Source organism: Hemiscyllium ocellatum, chromosome 37 (assembly GCF_020745735.1).
Source record: "Hemiscyllium ocellatum isolate sHemOce1 chromosome 37, sHemOce1.pat.X.cur, whole genome shotgun sequence".
NCBI classification, from domain to species: Eukaryota; Metazoa; Chordata; class Chondrichthyes; order Orectolobiformes; family Hemiscylliidae; genus Hemiscyllium; species Hemiscyllium ocellatum.
In genome coordinates this window covers 9,775,784-9,796,893 of record NC_083437.1, presented here as the reverse complement: position 1 = coordinate 9,796,893, position 21,110 = coordinate 9,775,784, and the positions used below count along the sequence as shown (strand labels likewise).

General features: G+C 41.7%; 1 protein-coding gene across 1 annotated transcript in view; it reads right to left on the bottom strand.

Annotated features, from left to right (window-relative positions):
• The window catches only part of nphp4 (nephronophthisis 4), a 402,509-nt gene that overhangs the window by 94,315 nt on the left and 287,084 nt on the right, over positions 1-21,110 (bottom strand). The window contains exons 13-15 of the mRNA XM_060851914.1: positions 12,669-12,860; positions 3,747-3,925; positions 2,833-2,993 (exon numbers count right to left, since the gene is read on the bottom strand). Of these exons, the coding sequence (XP_060707897.1) occupies positions 2,833-2,993; positions 3,747-3,925; positions 12,669-12,860 (532 nt within the window). The remainder of the gene's footprint in view (positions 1-2,832; positions 2,994-3,746; positions 3,926-12,668; positions 12,861-21,110) is intronic.

Here is a 21,110-nt window from a genome sequence, read left to right as displayed (position 1 = left end):
TTAATTCCAGATTTTTTGCTGAATTCAAATTCCACTCTCTGCCATAGCAGGATTCAAACCCAAGCCCCCAGAATATTATCTGGCTCTCTGAATTAACAGTCCAGCAATAATACCACTAGGCCCTTGCCTCCCTGAAATAACAAAATTCACTATCAAAAAAAAATTACCACTTGCCCAAATTTCCTTCATGGGATTTTGAATGGAGTGGCAAACCTTAATTACTGCGAAACAATCTCAGTGCTCCAACTTCCACTCTGCTCTAGGTTTGGGTCGAGATTAGAGTGGTGTTGGAAAAGCACAGCAGGTCAGGCAGCATCCGAGGAGCAGGAAAATCGACATTTTGGGCAAAAGACCTTCATCAGGAATGAGGCAGATAGCCTCAGGGGTGGAGAGATAAATGGTAGGGTTTGGGTAGTGAGTACAAGGAAGTGGGGATGCTGGTGTCAGACCGGGGTGGACAAAATTAGAAATCACATGACACCAGGCTATAGTCCAACAGTTTATTTGAAATCACAAGCTTATAGAGGGCTGCTCCTTCGTCAGGTGAAGTGTTACTTCACAGCAAATGTTAATCCTACTCTTAGAATTTCACAAAAACTGTTCATCTCAAAAAGCCCTCCATCCAGACAAACAGAAACTAGCTAAACCACTTAGTGTGGAAGCGAAGGTGTCAGCTGCATCATCAAACATAAGCTTTCAATTCACTGTGAAACATTAGAAGTTTTATTTGGCTTTTAACTGAAAGGATACTTTAACAATTAGGAGTGAATTATAACGAGTGAGAGTTGATAAGAGCTCAAACATATTTTATAAGCATTAATAATTGAAAAGAATAACAGTGGATAATGAAAAGCCTGATTTAAATTCATCTTTCACAGAAAACACACTTTAGAATGCAAACTACATGTAAATATAATCATTTCAGCAACAGAATTCTTCTTGGCATTATTTGAGTTCTTTTTCTCTTTTTGCTGCTCTCATTTAAAAGGCGTGCTAGATTCATCTGCAGCAAACAAAGCTGTGAAGCTTCACATAGCATTTCCCTCAGTAGAACTGCAATAAAAGCAGTGATTGATGGAAAAATACAAGCAGAGTATTAGGAAAGGACTCTAAAGTCGGGACCCCAGCCACTGCCCATGCACTGGATTTCCTGTCAGGAGTGATCATTGGTTCTTTTAATGAGGGAGATAAATCACATTCCATTATGTGTCTTCTTAAAACTGGTTAGACAATAGGGCGGATGGTGGCTCAGTGGTTAGCATTGCTGCCTCACAGCACCAGGGACTAGGTTCGATTCAGCCTTGGGCTGTGCGGAGTTTGCACATTCTCCCCATGTCTGCAATGGTTTCTTCCAATAATCTAAAGCTGTACAGGCTAGGTGGATTGACCAGGGGAAATACAGGGTTACAGGGCAAGGGTAGGGGGTGAGTCTGGGTGGGATGCACTTCAGAGGGGGTGATGTGGACTTAATGGGCTAAATGGCCTGTTTCTACACTGTAGAGATTCTATGGTTCTGAGTATAGCCTTGCTAAAGAAGGGTGAAAAAAATAAAAAAAACAAGATTTAAATGAAGAAATGATGTAAGTGAGAGAACAGCAGATCAGATTCTGGTCCTTTATCATTCCTAACATGCCTTGTTTTTCCACTGCAATCTGAGCCTTTAAGCTGCTACATCTGGAGACAAAACTTGCCTAACAGATTTAAAATACATTAATCTACTGATACCTGTACTGACAGCTGGTGATGAAAATGTCCGTGGTACTGTCTCACACACCCATGGACTAACTGCCCCCTCCTATCCCCTTATGTCCTCATGTTTTGAAATCATTTCCCATCACCACTAACTCACTTTCTCAGGACCCCCTAAACTATGGACCCTCCTAAGGACCCCCCTAACTATGGAGCCCCCGTCTCTTTTGGTCCCTCAGCTTTTAGAACCATTGCTTGATATTACGTAAATTTACATTGTCCTCTCTTTCCTATTTTGGCAGTTCTCTTTCCTTTCGGCCTCAGGGCTTCACTTCATTTTAAATTTTAAGTACGAACACAGACATGCTGAAGAAATGTTCAGATGTAGCCTATTGATTTATAAGTCTTTATTCTTTGAATCTTGGCATAACTACAATGCATAACTCAGACGCATTAACATGGACCATTTTCAGACGAAATAACAAGCAAAATGGATAAAGGAGAACCTACTGATGCCGTGCATTTAGATTTCCACAAGGTTTTGACTAAGTGCCACATCAAAGATTGCTGCTAAAAGTAAGAGTCTCGAGCATTGGGGTGACATCTTCACATGGATAGATGGTTGGTTAGCTAATAGGAAGCAGACAGTAGACATAAATAGATCATTTTTGGGTTGGCACAATGTAACCTATGAGTGCTACAGGAATCAGAGGTGGGGTTTCAAGTATTTACAATCTTCATCAATGACTTCGAAGAAGAGATCAAATGTATGATTGCTCAATTTGTTCATCACACATATAGGTAGAAATGTTACATTGTGAAGAGGACAGAAGAATGTTCCAAATAGATATAGATTGGTAAGGAGAGATGGTAATAAAGTGGCAGATGTGGTAAAAATGTAGGAATGTATGAACTTGTCCATTTCAGAGGTCACAATCAGATCAGCTAAGTTCTTACAGAATGGCAGATCAAGGGGACAATGATCCACTCTACACCTCAATGAAATATCTCAGTATTTTATGGATGAATATAGTCTGGAGTTTTTAGTGAAGGACATCGATGTAGTCTGATACTCAACTGTGCATCAACAAAACAACTTGCATTTACATTGTGTCTTTATGCCATCCAGAAACGGGGCTTTACCTTCAGTTCCACAGTTGCTGTGCCAATCAGAAGTAAGGATTCTGCATCCCAGACATCAATCTGCAACGTCTGCGTGGCCAGATATTGCATAAACCATCGCTGTTCTCCTTCCTTCATATAACTCGGCTCCACCATGAATTTCAGCTCCAGCCCTGGAGAATCTGCATACAAATGGGAATCAGTGAGGACATGTCAGTTAAATACAGAATAAACAACTCTAGAAAGGTCCTGCTGAAAATTTCTGCTGCAAATGATCCTACAAAATTCAAAAGTTGAAATGATGCGTAATAAGATCCCTTACTTTTAAGATTTGATTTTCCAGTCTCAGGACAGACCTTTAAAATGCATACATCTGTTTTGTTGACATTTGTAGCTCCGGACATGAAAATAAACCAATAGAATCCCATCATGACTCTCCACCAAAACAAAGTGCACCACCCTCAAGAAATACTCATAACATTAACTCTATGGAAGGGGGTAAGAGGTAGAAACAATAACTTATTGAGATGAATTAAGCTAACACCCAACTCATAACTGATCTGAGGTTCATACTTTACATGGTCAGTTGTGGTGACAACCATAATTTTTCTTCAAACATTGAATGTGCATTCTGTTAGATAAAGTAATTTAATTTACAAAGTACATTAAGCAAGTAATGAACAATTCAGTTAGCAAGGCATCTGCACTAATTCCTGTTAACCTGGTGGTTAGAGTGTGTTATTAACCCTCATTAGAAGCAGTTACAGTAAATAGCATACAGTGAAAAGCAAGTTAAATAAGAGCATGAGGAAGACAGGAACAGAAGGGGCAAAGGAATAAGGATGGGAGGAAGATGTTGTGAAGAATGAACTCCATCATCCAGCTGTTAGAACTAAGGGCCTTTTTTTCTGCTATAAATAACTCGTAATACTCACCTAAATTACCAGTACCATTTTTATTTAGTGGTATAAGAATGAAAGGTGTAAACTTCAAAGTTTTCTTTTGTGGGTTGCGCAACTTGACAAGGTGCAGCTGCTGTGTTGTTACTGGTGAGAAGCGATAAAACTGGAAGGTGAAGTAGATTGATCCTGGTTGACTACTGCCCTCGGGTTCTCTGAATAAAAGCAAAGACAAGAACTTACTGATAGGGCAGCACCCTGTACTCAAACAGTTGCACACATCAGATGGTCAACCTCCATTCATTTTATACTTTGATGGCCAATGGGATAGATGCTAATTGTTCAATGTAAAACTAAACTACAGAGAGTTAAGTTGTGAAAGGCACTGACAGAAAGTGCAGCCTCATTTAACTTTAAATTTGCATTCTGAAATATGTTAAAATGCAGACACACATTTGCTTATATGTATACATGAGGCAATGCCACAAATCAGTGAAGCATTCATAACAGTCACATTTATCAAAATAAACTTTTACATCTCTAGCTAATTGAGTCTCATTTCTATTTCAAACAAGATGACATGTTAATCAATGAAGTACAGCACATACTGATGAAAGTTAAAGGAAAGGCTTTTTTCAAAACACAAGATATTCAGATATTGAAATCATATTCCAAAACATAACAGAAGAGTATGCCAACAATTGTTCACTATTTTTTAATGCATTACAGCATTTACTCTTTTGGGAAAAATGCGGTAATGTATATCAGAGAGAAAAAAATTCAGGGTTAGGAGGACACAGGAAAAAGTTTTCCTTGCTGGAAATAACAAAGGTTAGTGTTTTGTGACCCAATTAATTCCTTCACTTGGAAATGAAAGTCTCTAGTCTGAGGTTTCTATTGAGATGGTATCCCCTTCAGCCTGTAGCAGGTGTTGTTCAGTCATTGCCATTACATTTTGGCTTTTCTTTTTGTCCACAGAATACTTCAGGAGCTGCCAGCTGTAACTGTTCTTTGTATCTAATCACAACAAAACAGACTGGATACATATTTAAAATTAATTCTATTCCTCCAGCTTTTGCAGAATACTCCAATGTTAAATTAAGGATGAAAATAAAATTATATTTATATCACTCTTTTAATGTATTCAGGATATCCCAAAACACTCTACAATGAAGATTATGCTTTTGAAACGTAGAGACTTACAAATAGCGAAACACAAGAGAAAGTTTTTTGTACACAGCAAAATGCCGCAAACGAATACGAACTAACGACCAACAAACGATTCAGCTTTTGGTGGTGTAGAATGGGATGTTTCCCAGGGCACTGAGAAAATTCCCCAGCTCTTTACTACAAAGTGCCAAGGAACTTTGCACATCACCGACATTAGCATTAATGTCAGCTCATGAGCAGACCCTCATTGAGCACTGGAGAACTAGCTGAGTCTGCACGCTGAATTTAATTCACTTCAGAGATGAAAATACTAACACTGAGCTAAGGCTGGTTTATCAGTTCTTCGTGGAAAAAGTGAGGACTGCAGATGCTGGAGATCAGAGCTGAAAATGTGTTGCTGGAAAAACGCAGCAGGTCAGGCAGCATCCAAGGAGCAGGAGAATCGACGTTTCGGGCATGAGCCCTTCTTCAGGGATGAAGAAAGTGTGTCCAGCAGGCTAAGATAAAAGATAGCGAGGAGGGACTTGGGGAAGGGGCATTGGAAATGCGATAGGTGAAAGGAGGTCAAGGTGAGGGTGATAGGAGAGGGGGTGGGGGCGGAGAGGTCAGGAAGAAGATTGCAGGTTAGGAAGGCGGTGCTGAGTTCAAGGGATTTGACTGAGATAAGGTAGGGGGAGGGGAAATGAGGAAACTGGAGAAATCTAGGTTCATTCCTTATGGTTGGAGGGTTCCTAGGTGGAAGATGAGGCGCTCTTCCTCCAGCCGTCGTGTTGCTATGGTCTGGCGATGGAGGAGTCCAAGGACCTGCATGTCCTTGGCGGAGTGGGAGGGGGAGTTGAAGTGTTGAGCAACGGGGTGTTGGGTTGGTTTGTCCGGGTGTCCCAGAGGTGTTCCCTGAAACGTTTTGCAAGTAGGTGTCCTGTCTCTCCAATATAGAGGAGGCCACATCGGGTGCAGCAGATGCAATAAATGATGTGTGTGGAGGTGCAGGTGAATCTGTGGCGGATATGGAAGGATCCCTTGGGGCCTTGGAGAGAAGTAAGAGGGGAGGTGTGGGCGCAAGTTTTGCATTTCTTGCGGTTGCAGGGGAAGGTGCCGGGAGTGGAGGTTGGGTTGGTGGGGTGTGGACCTGACGAGGGAGTCACAGAGGAAGTGGTCTTTTCGGAACGCTGATAGGGGAGGGGAGGGAAATATATCTCTGGTGGTGGGGTCCGTTTGGGGGTGGCGGAAATGACAACGGATGATACGATGTATGTGGAGGTTGATGGGGTGGTAGGTGAGGACCAGTGGGGTTCTGTCCTGGTAGCGATTGGAGGGGTGGGGTTCCTGCTGGACACACTTTCCTCATTCCTGAAGAAGGGCTCATGCCCGAAACGGCGATTCTCCTGCTCTTTGGATGCTGCCTGACCTGCTGCGCATTTCCAGCAACACATTTTCAGCGTATCAGTTCTTCATGCAGTGTGAAACCTGACATACATTTATTGCTAGATTATTGCAGTCTAAGATTTCATTAGTAGCAAGATAACTAAACTTATTTTTTTTAAACAAATCTCTTTCATACTGTTCAATAAAGCATAGAAAAACATTTAAATGTAGAAACTGCTGTTTAAGATGATTTACGACTCGTTTAAGTGCTTGGGCTTTCGATGTTGATTACTGTGCTGAGTTATTAGATCAATTTGTTCACTTAATACTGCTGAATTACAAGCAAGCAGATCTTTGTAGGAGAATACATTATTGTCAATTTAGCGCAGGGAGCGATGTTAATTATTGACACAAATTGCATCTGACCAAGTCGTTGTAGTGGTGAGACAGTTTTCGATCCTAACTGTTGATTCATAAAATATTAAGGGATTGCTCCATCTTTCGAGATAATCTTCTGGCGTACTGCCTCTGTTGTGTGTCCTGATATTTTAGAATTAGAACTCAGGGTTGGGGATTTAGTGTCTCAATGAAAGAAGTCATTTGAGCTTTGGGTCTATGCCTCTGAGAAGACATCTAGGCTCAATACCATATATATAATTTATTGGGCAAAAAGTCTCCATTTCCAGCTTTGACCGCTTTAATTAAAGAAAACAAAGGTGTCTCTAAAAATTGACCATTGTCCTCATTGCTTATGGCTAGAATTCAATGCACTCTTCAGTGTCAGGTTTGGTAACAGAGGAGTATTTAATTGGTGGGTGGGAGATTAGATTAGATTAGATAACTTACAGTGTGGAAACAGGCCCTTCGGACCAACAAGTCCACACCGACCTGCCGAAGCGCAACCTACCCATACCCATTCCCCTATATTTACCCCTTCACCCAACACTACGGGCAATTTAGCCTTGCCAATTCACCTAACCTGCACATTTTTGGATTGTGGGAGGAAACCGGAGCACCCGGAGGAAACCCACGCAGATACAGGAAAAATGTGCAAACTCCACACAGAAAGGCAGGAATTGAACCTGGGTCTCTGGCATTGTGAGGCAGCAGTGCTAACCACTGTGCCACCGTGCCACCCAGGGGGACCCCAACCTCCATCCAAATTAAATCCATGATTGAATGGTCCCTTCCTTCCCTTCCACCAGTTAAGGTCTTACATGACCATTTAACAACCAATTAAAGGGCCAATCCAATGACTGTTCACAATAACCCAATTCAAAGTGGGGAAGACTTCATGCTGGGAACATTGCAAGTAAACCCATGCAGTGGGTTATTCAAAGCCATCAATGCCTAATCAAAGGATCCGGCATCAGAAAGGGGAGTCATGTTCTCTTCCATTATTCCCTAGCCTGTAATTCCTGATCATCGGTGGCCTGGATCTCGCAGCCAACTGAGTCACAGTCCAGTTACATGTCTGAGTCACACATCACCACCATTAAATACAACCCTACAGCACAGCGAATTCACTGACTGTGACAGTGCTGAACATGTCTCATTAATCAACACCTCTGTTTGAAAGTTTCCTATTATTTTTGCACAGCAGATTTAAAAATGAAACTTCAATAGCTAACTGGTGGAATACATATTCTGCCTATCCCCTTATCTTCCCACATTATCCAGCAGCAGTGAAGGAGTTCAGAATTATCTTTAAATCAGCATAGTGAGTAACTCAGAGAGAAGTTCAGAGCTGATGTGGTCCCCATGTGTTTGTTGCCTTTGTTCTTCAAGATAGTAGATGAAATGGATTGGAAGGTGCTATTAAAGAAGACTTGAGGAGTTGCTGCGATGCATCTTACAGATGGTACAGTGTGCACTGAAGGTAGAAGGACTGACTGTTTCTTAAGATTGCGAATGTAGTTCCACTCAAGCAGGCTGCTATGTGCCGGATGGTGTCAAGCTTCCTAGGTGTTGATGGAGTTGCATCCATCCAGGCTAGTGGAGAGTACTCCTAACTTGTACATTGTAGATGGTGGACAGGCTTTAGGGAGTTAGGAGGTGAGTTTCAGTGGTAAACACCACCCTATTGATCGTGGAGAATTCAGTGGTGGTAATATCAAGAGAAGATAGTTAGATTCGTCCTGTTGGAAATGGACATTGCGCGATACTTAGGTGTTATCAGTCAAAAGTCAGATAATATTCAATCTGAATATTATCCAGATATTTCTAAATGTAAGCACAGACTGCTTCAGTATCTGAGGAATCGTGAATGGTGCTGAACATTGTGCAAAGATAAGTGAACATTCCAGTTCTGACCTTATGATGGGCCTAGTTCACTACCCTGAAAAACTCCTGCACGGATGTTTTGAGGTTGAGATAATTGACTTCTAATAACCATAACCATCTTCCTTTGTGCCAGGGCTTTTAACATAAATACAGAACAAAGGAAATATCCACCAGCATATTTCTGATGTTGCTGCACACAGTAAGCACAGTAATTCCTCTCCATCTGTCAACAATCCTGGCGGTGAATTGACAACTCAACATATTGGTACAGCTCTATCTTATTTAATGTTCAAAATCATTCATGCCGAGCATCATCTTCCACTCTGTCTCTCTGGCCTTTCTTAAGGTCAGTTACGCTGAGCAATGCAATAGTGGAGCTTATCAGCAATGATAACACACCCCTGCAGCTATGTTCACAAATCCTACCAGACAGCACTCTAAAGGTTTAAATTGACCTTCTACTTCTCTCAATTTCCAGTTTCCTTCATACATCATAGATTTAACTTTGTAGAGACAGTCCAAATTGAGCCATTTGTGTCACTTGTTCCTGTAAGAATATTAAATCGAAATGTCACAAGGCGAATCCCACAATTATTCACTCTGTGCTACTTTAATTTGCTTTCTCCAAAGTTCTGTAATGATAAGTTCCAAATATGCTATTCTCAAATCTAAGAATATAAGAAATAGTAGAAGCAGCTCCTCTGGGCTGTTTTAATTTTTATTCACTCAAGGAACGCAAGCATCACTGACTGCGCCAGCATTTATCACCCATCACTCACCGGACCTAAATCAGATGGGCCAATGGGCCGAGGAGTTCCAAATGGTGTTTAAGTTGGATAAATGTGAGATGCTGCATTTTGGAAAGGTAAATCAGGGCAGGAGTTATACACTTAATGATAAGGTCCTGAGGAGTGTTGTTGAACAAAGATATCTTGGGGGTGTGATGGATAAGGCATTTAGTACACTTGCCTTTATTGTTCAATGCATTCAGAATAGGAGTAGGGAGGTCATATTGTGGCTGTACAGGATATTAAGTCAGGCCACGTTTGGAATACTGTGTTCAATTCTGGTCTCCATGCTATAGGAAAAATGTTGTGAAATTTGAAAGGGTTCAGAAAAGACTTACAAGGATATTACCAGGATTGGAGGGTTTGAGCAGAGGCTGAATAGGTTGGGGTTATTTTTCATGGAGAGTCAGAGGCTGAGGAGTGACATAATACAGGTTTATAAAATCATGAGGGGCATGGATAGGCTGAATAACCAAAGTCTTTTCCCCAAGGTAGGGGAGTCCAAAACTAGAGGGCATAGATTTTAAGGCGAAGGGAGAAAAAAATTAAAAGGGAACTAAAGGAGCAACCTTTTCATGCAGAGGATGGTGCATGTATGGAATGAGCTGCCGAAGATGATAGTGGAGGCTGGAACAATTACAACATTTTAAAAAGCATCTGGATGGGTATATGGATAGGAAGGGTTGAGAGGGATATGAGCCAAATGCTAGCAAATAGGACTAGATTAATTTAAGATATCTGGTCAGCGTGGACAGGTTAGACCGAAGGGTTTGATTGACTCGATGACTGTATTAGACTCGAACTGAGTGGCTTGGTAGGCCAAGCGAACAATAAGAGTCAAGTACATTGCGAAAGGTCTGGATTCTCACATGGGCCAAACTAGGTAGGGTTGGTAGATTTCCTTCCCAAAATGCATCTGTGAACTAAATTCAATAAGATCATGGTTGATCAGCTTGTTACTGTCGCTCCACTTTCCTACTGGTCCCCTTAACCCTCAACTCCCTGGCTGATCAAAAATTTGTAAGCAATATATTTTATTCTAGCCTGCACTCATGTCTGGGAAGGGAATTTCAAACACCAGCCACAGTGAGGCAAGTAACTCCTTTCAAGCTCTGTGCTAAATGGGAGCTCTCTTAATTTTAAATAAAGCCTACTCACTCTAGAATCCCCACCAGACAGGAACTGATCAGCATTAATTCTCTGCTTTAAACAGCATAGACAGCTATGTAACCATCTAAACTAGTAAATTTGTGTTTGACCTGTGCTAAACAGCGACTGACTGTGCATATCCAGCTCAAGTTTGGCATCTGCTGCTACAAGACCTTCCCCAGCTCCGGTGATCACCAACCAACTTTAGATAGATACCCTATGTGGAAACAGGCCCTTCGGCCCAACCAGTCCATACTGACCCTCTAAAGAGTAACCCACCCAGACCCATTTCCCTCTGACTAATGCACCTAACATATAGCACGGCCAATTCACCTGACCTGCACATCATTGTGACTGTGGGAGGAAACCGGAGCACCCACAGGAAATCCACGCAGATATGGGTAGAACATGCAAACTCCACACAGACATTCGCCAGAGGCTGGAATTGAACCTGGAACCCTGGTGCTGTGAGGTAGCAGTGCTAACCACTGAGCCACCATGTCATCCATTTAATATTTTCTCAGGCATGAAATATTTTACTAAGTCCAAATGGCAACATTTCTGGCTTTGCTGCAAGTTATTAAAATGCACTTGCCGATATACTGAATTTCAAACCGTAATTCTAAATCACTACAAAATAACATGCTTCATTTCAACAAAAAAGGAGCGCCACTTGTAGAGGATTTTTGGTGAGGTCTTAAAAAAGTCAACTTAACCATGAAACATTCAGCAGCTCCTCATGTCTTCCTCAAAACGTTGCGAAGGGTTATCGTGCAGTGTTCAGCTGCTAGTAAAATGTTCGGCCACTTGAAACTCTTATCATTAGTGAGCAGCATGGGATACTGTTAGTGAGCAGCTGCAAATCAAACAAAAAATGGCTCATCTACCTCTTGAGAATAATCTGACATATACCGTATGCTCCACCTGACTTGCAACGACAGCCCTATAATTCAATATACGGGCAAGTGAAGCACCACATCCTGTAAAACCTGTAGACAGCATGCAGACGCATCGATAGCCTTTGTGCTTCTGAAACACACAAGTACTTTGATGGAAATTAGAGAGAGAATTGGAAATTCAGAAACCAAAAGGCTTTTCAGGTTTATATAACAAAAATAACAGCTCCAAGACATCCCAAAGCATTCTACATCCAACTAATTAGTTTTGAAATGTAAACACTGACATATTCCGGGACACACAGCAACCAATTTGTGCACAGCAAGCTCTCACAAATAATCGAGCAATCAGTAATCAATACTTCAGGTGCTGATAGAGGGATAAAATCTGTCCATAACCCTGGAAGGTTGCACTACACTTCTTCAAATAATGCTGCAATATCTTTTACATCCATCTGAGAGGGGGACACAAGGTGTTGATTTAAAGTTAGCCATCCAAAAATGCAGCGCTCCGTGTTGGTCAGCCAATGCAACACAATCAGTGCAAGTCACAGTAAATAAATTTCAAAAAATGCTCCAAGTACCAGATATCAACAACAGTGTCAAAAGAACATTAATGGAAATGCTTAATAACAGAATTCGCATGTGTAACTTGCCCATTCAGTCAACCCCATTTTAGAGGCTTCAAAAGGTTGATTCATACTTCACTGCCTGTTGTATATCGGATTAATCTTGTGAACTCTTAAAATTTATCAGCTCTAATCCTACTTCCGGAGGAAACCCACGCAGACACAGGAAAAATGTGCAAACCTCACACAGACAGTCACCAAGGGTAGAATCAAACCTGGGTCCCTGGCGCTGTGAGGCAGCAATGCTAACCACTGTGCTACCATGTCAAAAGGACAAGGAGAAAGGAATAAAACATTGTGTGATTGGGTTCGATCAAAAGAAAGATAATGAGCAGCAAACAGACAGTCAGGCCAAATGATCAGTTTCTCTGTCATACATCCTATGTAATTCTATCTAACAGTGGCCTGTATGAATTAGATTTCGCATTTGTTACTCATAATTTGTATCAAACCTGAAGGATATATTAGGAAAGAAAGACGCACTGTCTTCCCGTCACTCTCAAAGTTTCCCTTTGACCTCGTGAAGTAACGCTTGCCCCTAAAGGTTTTGCAGAAATTGTGAACAATGTGCCTGACCTCATGCCTGACATCTGTAAGATTTTAATAAGTCAACACACATCAGCTATTTAAGATAACAGTTACTGAAGAGTCGAGACTTTACACTGCTCCTTGTGTTACCTGCTGAAAGCTAGAAATTGAAGAATTATCTCATTGCTCTGAAGATGGTCTGCTTTTTCCTTCTGCAGATTAAAGTTTGAAAGTTCATCAGGGTCAATCACTGTTGCCAGCTCATTGTTATCATCTAGGATCTCAGGGAAGCCAACAGCATGCAACTGCGCTAAAGCTGCTCTTGAAGTCACAGTGGTAGCTCTAGGAATCAAACACAACAATCGTTACATACCAAGATAACTCAAATTCAGGCCATGCTGGGAGGAATACTTAATAAAAACAGGAGGTCTGGCAGCACCTGTGGAGAGAGAAACAGAGTTCACACGTTAAGATTTCAGATTACTGCAGGTTTCCAGCAACCGCAGCATTTTGTTTTCATGCGGAGGAACAATCTTTCCCTGGTAGCATTTAGGTTAAATCTATTTCAGCAAGGGAGGCTAAATTCTCCTTTTCCTCATCCTCCTTAGTGAAGTTGGCTCCAGAAGGAACTAATTATATAAAACAGAATTGGACTTCAGCAGCTTAACTAGCATGAACATTAGAACCTGCTCAAAAGCCTTCCAAAAACCAATGTCATACTGATACAGTGTAAGTTTGTAACTGCAGTTTAGAAGACAGTAGCAAGGAAGGGTTCTCTCAGGACAACTGCTGTATCAAGTACATGTTCTAAATATTTGAGATTATCTGAAAGAATCATAAGCTCAGTCATCACGAGAGAAAAATAAACAGAAAATCCATTATAATTCAGCAATGTTGGTACTAAGTAAACATAAAACCACAAAGAGGTCTTGACAAAACCTTGAAGCCTACCAAAACAATATAGCAACAAGTGAGATTACACACAGGATCTATAACAAAACAGTGAGTTGCAGCTCAGAGATGGTACTGATTTATAACCCGTGATGTGGAGGTGCTGGGGTGGACGAAGTTGAAGAAAAGTGAAATCACGCCTACTGAGTAAAGACACCTTGAGTTCACTTCGATGCAATCCTCATGTTAACACAATGCAATGCTATAATTCAAAACTGATGGCACCTTTATTTTTGTTGATTGGAATTGATTTGCAGTCTTCAAGTTTAAAAATTAGTTAAAATCAGTATAACAAGGTCCATACCATATTCTTTAAAATGCCATGCTGCCTTCAAATCTTAATATTTACTTGACTTAAGATTTCAGAATTTGATCATATGATAGTGATTATAGTAGGGAAATGGGGGCTGGGGAGAAAACAATTCTCCTGCACAAATGTATGTGAAATTGGATTCATTTGGCTTCTTCCAAAAGTTCTCCTTTTCCTTTCCAGAACACAAACAATGGGGGCTGAATGGCCTACCTCCATGCCATAAGCAGCCATGACTCCTCAGATACTGAAGCAGTCCATAACCAATTGCAGCAAGATCTGGACAATATCCAGGCTTGGGCTGACAAATGGCAAGTAACATTTGTGCCACACAAATACCAGGTAATGATCATCTCCAATAAGAGACAATCTAATCACTGCCCCTTGACATTATATGGTGTTATCATCACTGACCCACCCTGCCCACCCCCTCCCACCACCCCCCATTAGCAACATCCTTGGGGTTACCATTAACCAGAAACTTAACTGGACTCACCATATAAACACAGTGGCTACAACAGCAGGTTAGATGTTACTATGGTGGGTAATGCACTTCTCCAAAGCCTGTTCATCATCTACAAGGACACAAGTCAGGAATGTAATGAAACACCCCCCATTTGCCTGGATGGGTACAGCTCCAACAACACTTGACAAAGCAGCCTGCTTGATTAGCACCACATCCATAAGTATTCACTGCCTCCACCACTGACGCTCAGTAGCAGCAGTGTGTACCATCTGAAAGATGCCTTGACGGTATTTGCCAAACATTCCAAACCCACGATGACTTTGATCTAGAAGGAAAAGGGCAGCAGATACATGGGAACACCACCACCTGTAAGTCCCCTCCAAGCCACTCACCAACCTAACTTGCAAATATATTGCTATTATTTCCCTGTCACTGAGTCAAAATCCTGGAATTCCCTCCCTCGTGGCAATGTGGGTTGACCTACAGCACGTGGACTGCGGCAGGTCAAAAAGGCAGCTCACCACCACCTTCTGAAGGGTAAGGTGGGATGTGCAATAAGTGCTGGCCTAGCTATCAACGCCAATACCTCATGAGCGAATAGAAAAAATAAATTGTTTATAAATTAAAATCTCACCCCCACAGATCTCAACAAATTGGAGATGTTTTTGGGCCCTGAACTCTGGGTGAACTAAATCTCTCTGAAACTGCAGCTGCACACATCACCGGGACTCAAATCGTGCGTTTAGTACAACAGCAATCATTACTTGTCCATTACTGTGCTTTCAAAGAAATAATTTATGAGGAAATGAGAAATTTTATGTATCGCTTTGAAGTGTTTACCATTGATTACCTATAAAAAACACGATTTAGTATTCATAGTCAAGAGAAAACTGAGAAATCTATTATTTGTTAACACTATAGAAACCTAAGTCTTAAGTTAAAACATTATGGATTGAAACAGAATTTTTTTTGCTAGCTATTTAATTGCAATGTCAATAAATATGTGAAAATAGAAATATATAGACCTTACTTTCAGGCACAAATGGGACCTAAACATTCAATATGGCAGGTAACAAGAGCACAGTCATTGTGCCCATAAAATATTCTGTCAGCCTTATTGGTAAAGGCAAGTGGTAGATAGCACCTTGATCTAAAACAGTTGCTGGTCAGTTTGGACATACAAATAGTCAACGTGCTTGTAAAAATGCACTATGCTGGAAACAGCTAGTTTTAAGAGAACTGTATTCAAGTAAATGTGGTTCCTTTCCCTCATCTGCAGAGGACCAACGATGGGGGCAAGTTTAAAAAAGATTTCTGAGGTGAATATGGAGCAGAAGATATAGTGGGTTTCCACCTCGACTCCACATTAAAATTGCACAGACTGATGCTGAACACTGCCTGCACTCCTCCTGATTGTCTCCCACCTCTCCAAGTTACGCTTCCCTGATCCCTGCACCACCCACCTCCCACTCCTCTTCTTGGTTACTGGTTCCTCTTCATCACTCCCTTCTCTTCAAGGTTGTCTCTCTCCTGGACACATTCCTCCCTCTCCAGTTTAAAAGGCCTCTAATGGTATATGAGGAAAGATGGTGAAAAAATTAGAGAAGGCAAGGGTTTGAGGCCGAGCTCTGGCTTGGTGAATGTACCAATCAGAAATGCTACTGTTTACAATCCTATTCTCGTATGGTCATACGTTAAGGGTCATGAGGAAATTGGGCTAGCTCCTCAATGCACAACTTGTAAATTCACAGCTTTCAACGTACAGAAGCACAAAAAGAAGCCATTCAGCCCATGAAGCCAAATAGAAAAATACTCCTTTCTCAGCAAAATTATTTGTCAGCCAAAAATAAATCACATTTTCAGACCATGAATGTTCCCAGGTGTCACTCTGATAAGGTTCATTAGCAATCTTTAATTTCAGGACAATGAATATTCTTTCTAGTTCATTGGAAGATACAATTTCCCTTTAATCCATTCAATGAGACCCTCAACATTCCAAAAATGTGAATTTTCATAGTTACAAAAGACAGGTAGATACTGTATTATCTAGTTACGTCAAAGTGGTTTTCCAAGGGTAATAAGAGAAAGTGAGGACTGCAGATGCTGGAGATCGAGCTGAAAAATGTGTTGCTGGAAAAGTGCAGCAGGTCAGGCAGCATCCAAGGAGCAGGAGAATCGACATTTCAGGCATAAGCCTTTATTCAGGAATGAGGAGGGTGTGCCAAGCAGGCTAAGATAAAAGGCAGGGAGGAGGGACTTGGGGGAGGGGCGTTGGGAATGCAATAGGTGGAAGGAGGTTAAGGTGAAGGTGATAGACCGGAGAGGGGGTGGGGGCGGAGAGGTCGGGAAGAAGATTGCAGGTGAAGAAGGCGGTGCTGAGTCCGAGGGTTGGGACTGAGATAAGGTGGGGGAAGGGGAAATGAGGAAGCTGGAGAAATCTGCATTCATCCCTTGTGGTTGGAGGGTTCCTAGGCAGAAGGTGAGGCTCTCTTCCTCCAGACGTCGTGTTGCCATGGTCTGGCGATGGAGGAGGCCAAGGACCTGCATGTCCTTGGCGGAGTGGGAGGGGGAGTTAGTGTTCAGCCACGGGGCGGTTTGGTTGGTTGGTGCAGGTATCCCAGAGGCGTTCTCTGAAACGTTCCGCAAGTAGGCGGCCTGTCTCCCCAATGTAGACAAGGCCACATCGGGTGCAGCGGATGCAGTAAATGATGTGTGTGGAGGTGCAGGTGAATGTGTGATGGATATGGAAGGATCCCTTGGGGCCTTGGAGGGAAGTGAGGGGGGAGGTGTGGGCGCAAGTTTTGCATTTCTTGCGGTTGCAGGGGAAGGTGCCGGGAGTGGAGGTTGGGTTGGTGGGGGGTGTGGACCTGACGAGGGAGTCGTGGAAGGAGTGGTCTTTCCGGAACGCTGATAGGGGAGGGAAGGGAAATATATCCTTGGTGGTGGGGTCCTTTTATCTTAGCCTGCTTGGCACACCCTCCTCATTCCTGAAGAAGGGCTTATGCCCAAAACGTCGATTCTCCTGCTCCTTGGATGCTGCCTGACCTTCCAAGGGTAATAGTCTGACGGTCCTTGCAGGTCAGGTTCCATTATATTCCATAGCACAGTAACTCACCCCCATCTCAATTTAAAACATTTAATCCCTCTCCAGCTTGATATATACTCACCTCATGTTTAAGAAGTTAATCAGTACTACATTCATTGCAGTTGATGAAGTATGCTAAACATATCTAATACTACATCAGAAAATCACTTTTTCTAATTCTTACTGCTCGGTCAATTTGTATAACCAATAACACATATACATTATTAATGTCTCTCAGGGGCCTTAAAACAACTTGAGTCATGACCCTGATCAATCTTTCAAGTTGGTGCACTCTTCCTTTAGCTACTTTCTATGATTGTATTGAGGGAGAGTTGATTGCTCCCACTAATGTTGCTAAATCCTTAACATGGGAAGATTAGGGAAGAATCATTTCCTTGCATACTTAAGGTGATTAAAAGGGTTCATTGGGTAGATAGGCAGAAGCTGTTACCTTTTGGTGAGGATGTCCAGAATATGGAGCAATAAACTTTCAAGTAGAGATAGACTATTTGAAGGCTGATGTCAGGAATCACTTCTCCTTGTAAGGGAGAGTGGAAACTCAGAACATTCTCCTCCAAGAAGCTTTTAAGGCTGGGATTCATTTGAAAATGTCAAAATTGGTAGATTTTTGTTGGGCAGGGTTATTAAGAGTTGTAAAACAGAAGAGAATAGATTAAATTAAGATAGAGATCATTAATGATCTAATTGAATGATGGAACAGGTTTGAACAGGACTATTCTTGTTCCTACGTTTACCAGAACCTATAAGTAGATTCCTTGAGCTTAGTGTCTGAGGTGAAGCTGGCAAAAGCACTGAGCTATCATACTCACTCTCAGAAGGGAAACCAGCCAGATCCTCAGCCCATTGAGATAGACACCATTGGGCGCTCCTCCTAAAGGAGGAATCCAGAATTTGATGCTCTGCCAGTCAATAGCTGCAGTGTATGGAGGTGGCTATGTCTCCTGTCGGAACAACACTACCTTGACTCCCAGAGTATGGAAGCAACACAGCAACAAATGTAGGTGATGTTGGAGAAGGATGGATTTCTTGCAAGGTAAGGGTTTTGGGGAGAGGAGGACGATGGGATCAGGAGCAAGAGCAGTGTGTTGGGTGTCAGCAGACACTCCCCAACCCATGTCCAATCAATTAATCGTGCAAACATGATTGCAGACTGAGGCAACTCCCAGTCTCCAATTGACATGCAGCTTGCACATACTTACCTGATGGATAGACAACCTGGTGTCTGCAGGAGGAAATAGATCCTGAAGCTGTTGTTAATCACCCTCTCAAGGGTCTTAAGTGACAGCAGAATTGCATTGGATATCGATGGCAGTGACAACGCACCTCACTTTCCAAGCCTTCTTCCTCCTTCCTCTGTCAGGGGGGTTGCAGCCAATAGACAGGAGCTTGAGCTGTAGCCTCATGAAGTTGAAATTAAAATACTGCCAGTAGTTTACCATTCTTCTCTAATTCTGTAGAAAACCATTACAGTCCCTTTTGAGAAAGGGATTTCTCATGAACACAAGAATTAGAACTTGTGGGGGGACATCAGAAATCAAGATAGAATTGTTCCCCAGTCCACTTTTCTGCATGCCAAAATGTTTCAGTGATACGGGGAGTCCCTAATATGCAGAGAATGTTATACTGCTGTATAGATGCATGTATGGGGTAATTAAAGAAAATTGCCAATATCTGTCCTGAAGTGTGCTTGGACACAAGGGATATCTGTGTATCATTTAAGGATATCTGTATACTGTTAAGGAAACAGAGGATTGAAAATTTATACAGCTGGGTCTTCTCTGTTGGAATTATTCCCAGAGTGGTTGACAACAGGAGGCTGGAGGTGGAGAGGACTGCAGATGCTGGAAAGTCAGTGTCAGTAAAATGTGGAGCTGGAAAAAGCACAGCAGATCAAGCAGCATCAGAGGAGCAGGAGGGCTGACATTACAGGCAGGACCCTACATCAGGACTGGTGAAACGTTGATTCTCCTGCTCCTGCGATGCTGCTCGACCTGCTGTGCGTTTTCCAACTCCACATTTTGACAACAGGAGGCTAATTAGAAATGAATGTGTGTATTATAGGTTTTTTAAAAGAATCTCCATCTAGTTCTCCAACACTAACAGTACAGCCAGACAACGTCTCTTGCCCACCTGAAGTACCATGGACATGAATACCAATATGTAATTGACCATGGCGTCAAGATTCAATGGTCAGTGGTGTATCTGTGGTCAACAGAGTTACTGTCTATTTTTCATCCAAGGATCTCTTCCCTGAATAGCGAGCTGACAGACAACCGATAGAAATAGCTAATGTGGTCTTGCCTCACAAATGCTTGATACAAGGTGACAAGGTCCATTTAATTCATTAAATACCTTTGAAATATATGTAGGTACATTGATTAGTCTTGCAAGTACTTTCTTTCTGGTTAGATATTTGGAGCAAATGCATTATAAAGACCTGTATTTAGGTAGCAATCCATCCCAGAAATTATTCTCAGAAACTATCCTCAGCATTCCATGTATGAATCACTGGAATTTCCTTGACTTCACATTCTCACAATCAAACCATTTTGTACAGGACACTTAATGCATACATTTCACGCTTCTTGTTCTAGTCCAATTTCAATTATTCACATTAAAATTGATCTGCCATTAATTAACCCAGCCACGTGATTAATTGAGAACACTTTGGTAATCATTCATAAACTTAGCCCAGCAGTCAATACTACCGAAAATTCGTAAATATCACAAACAGCAGGGGATTCAGAAAAGACCTCGAGGGTACTCCACTAATTCATGTCAAGCCACAACAAAATTTCTTCCATTTATCATTTTCTGCCTTCTCCAGATACTTCTCAATCCAATAAACTAATTCACCATGCACTTCCTGAGCCTTAATATTTTTGAAAATGCTTTCATTAAATACTTTCCCAAAACAAATTTAATGCACCAGCTAATCCATTCACACAAGTTCAGTTGCTGTTCCCATAAAATTGTCAAGAGAAGTGATCCATTACATTTAAATCAGAGCTTCTTCTTCTTCGTGATCTCATCACTCTCGAAATAAAGGTTGCAATAACCAAGTGAAATGACCTTTAATCACTGTCAGTGCGTGGCTAACTAATCTCTGCAGTTCATTTACAATTCCTTTTTAGAATGTCTGATTAACATTCACGCTTGTTTATAGGGAACTCTTAAAAGATATTAACCAGCACCATACCCATTTGTTTCATTGGGTGAGGATTCATGAGGATTCCAGGAAGGATCATATTTGAAGATGATCTCTCAAGATAGTCAACAATTCAAATTCCTCAAAGTACATCATTTTTTGATCTTATGGACAGATGACCAAAGCATCAGCTCAAAATGTACCCTAATTTTCAGCTGTTGACTGTATAAGAAAAATTAAATTGCTACTTTCCTACTTTATCCAATTTTCTTGGAATTATATAGAATTACACAGAAATGACAATGCATAAACACGCCCCCTTGACTCAACCAGTCTGAAATGGTGCTTATTCTCCCCAAGGAGAGGAGCAGTAACTCAGTTGTCCCCATACCCATTTATCAGCTGTTCCTTCCATCCTGCTGCTGGGACCTCCAGCAACAATAGAGACCTTGATGGAAGGCCCTAAGTAAGGGAGCTAAGCAGTTCACTGGGACCTCTACCAGTAATTGAACATTCTCTTGCTAGAAGGTGCAATGATGGGAAGGAAAAGCAGATAGACAGAAGAATTCCTCAATGCAATGTCACCTGCAGGCCTCGTTCCACATACATAC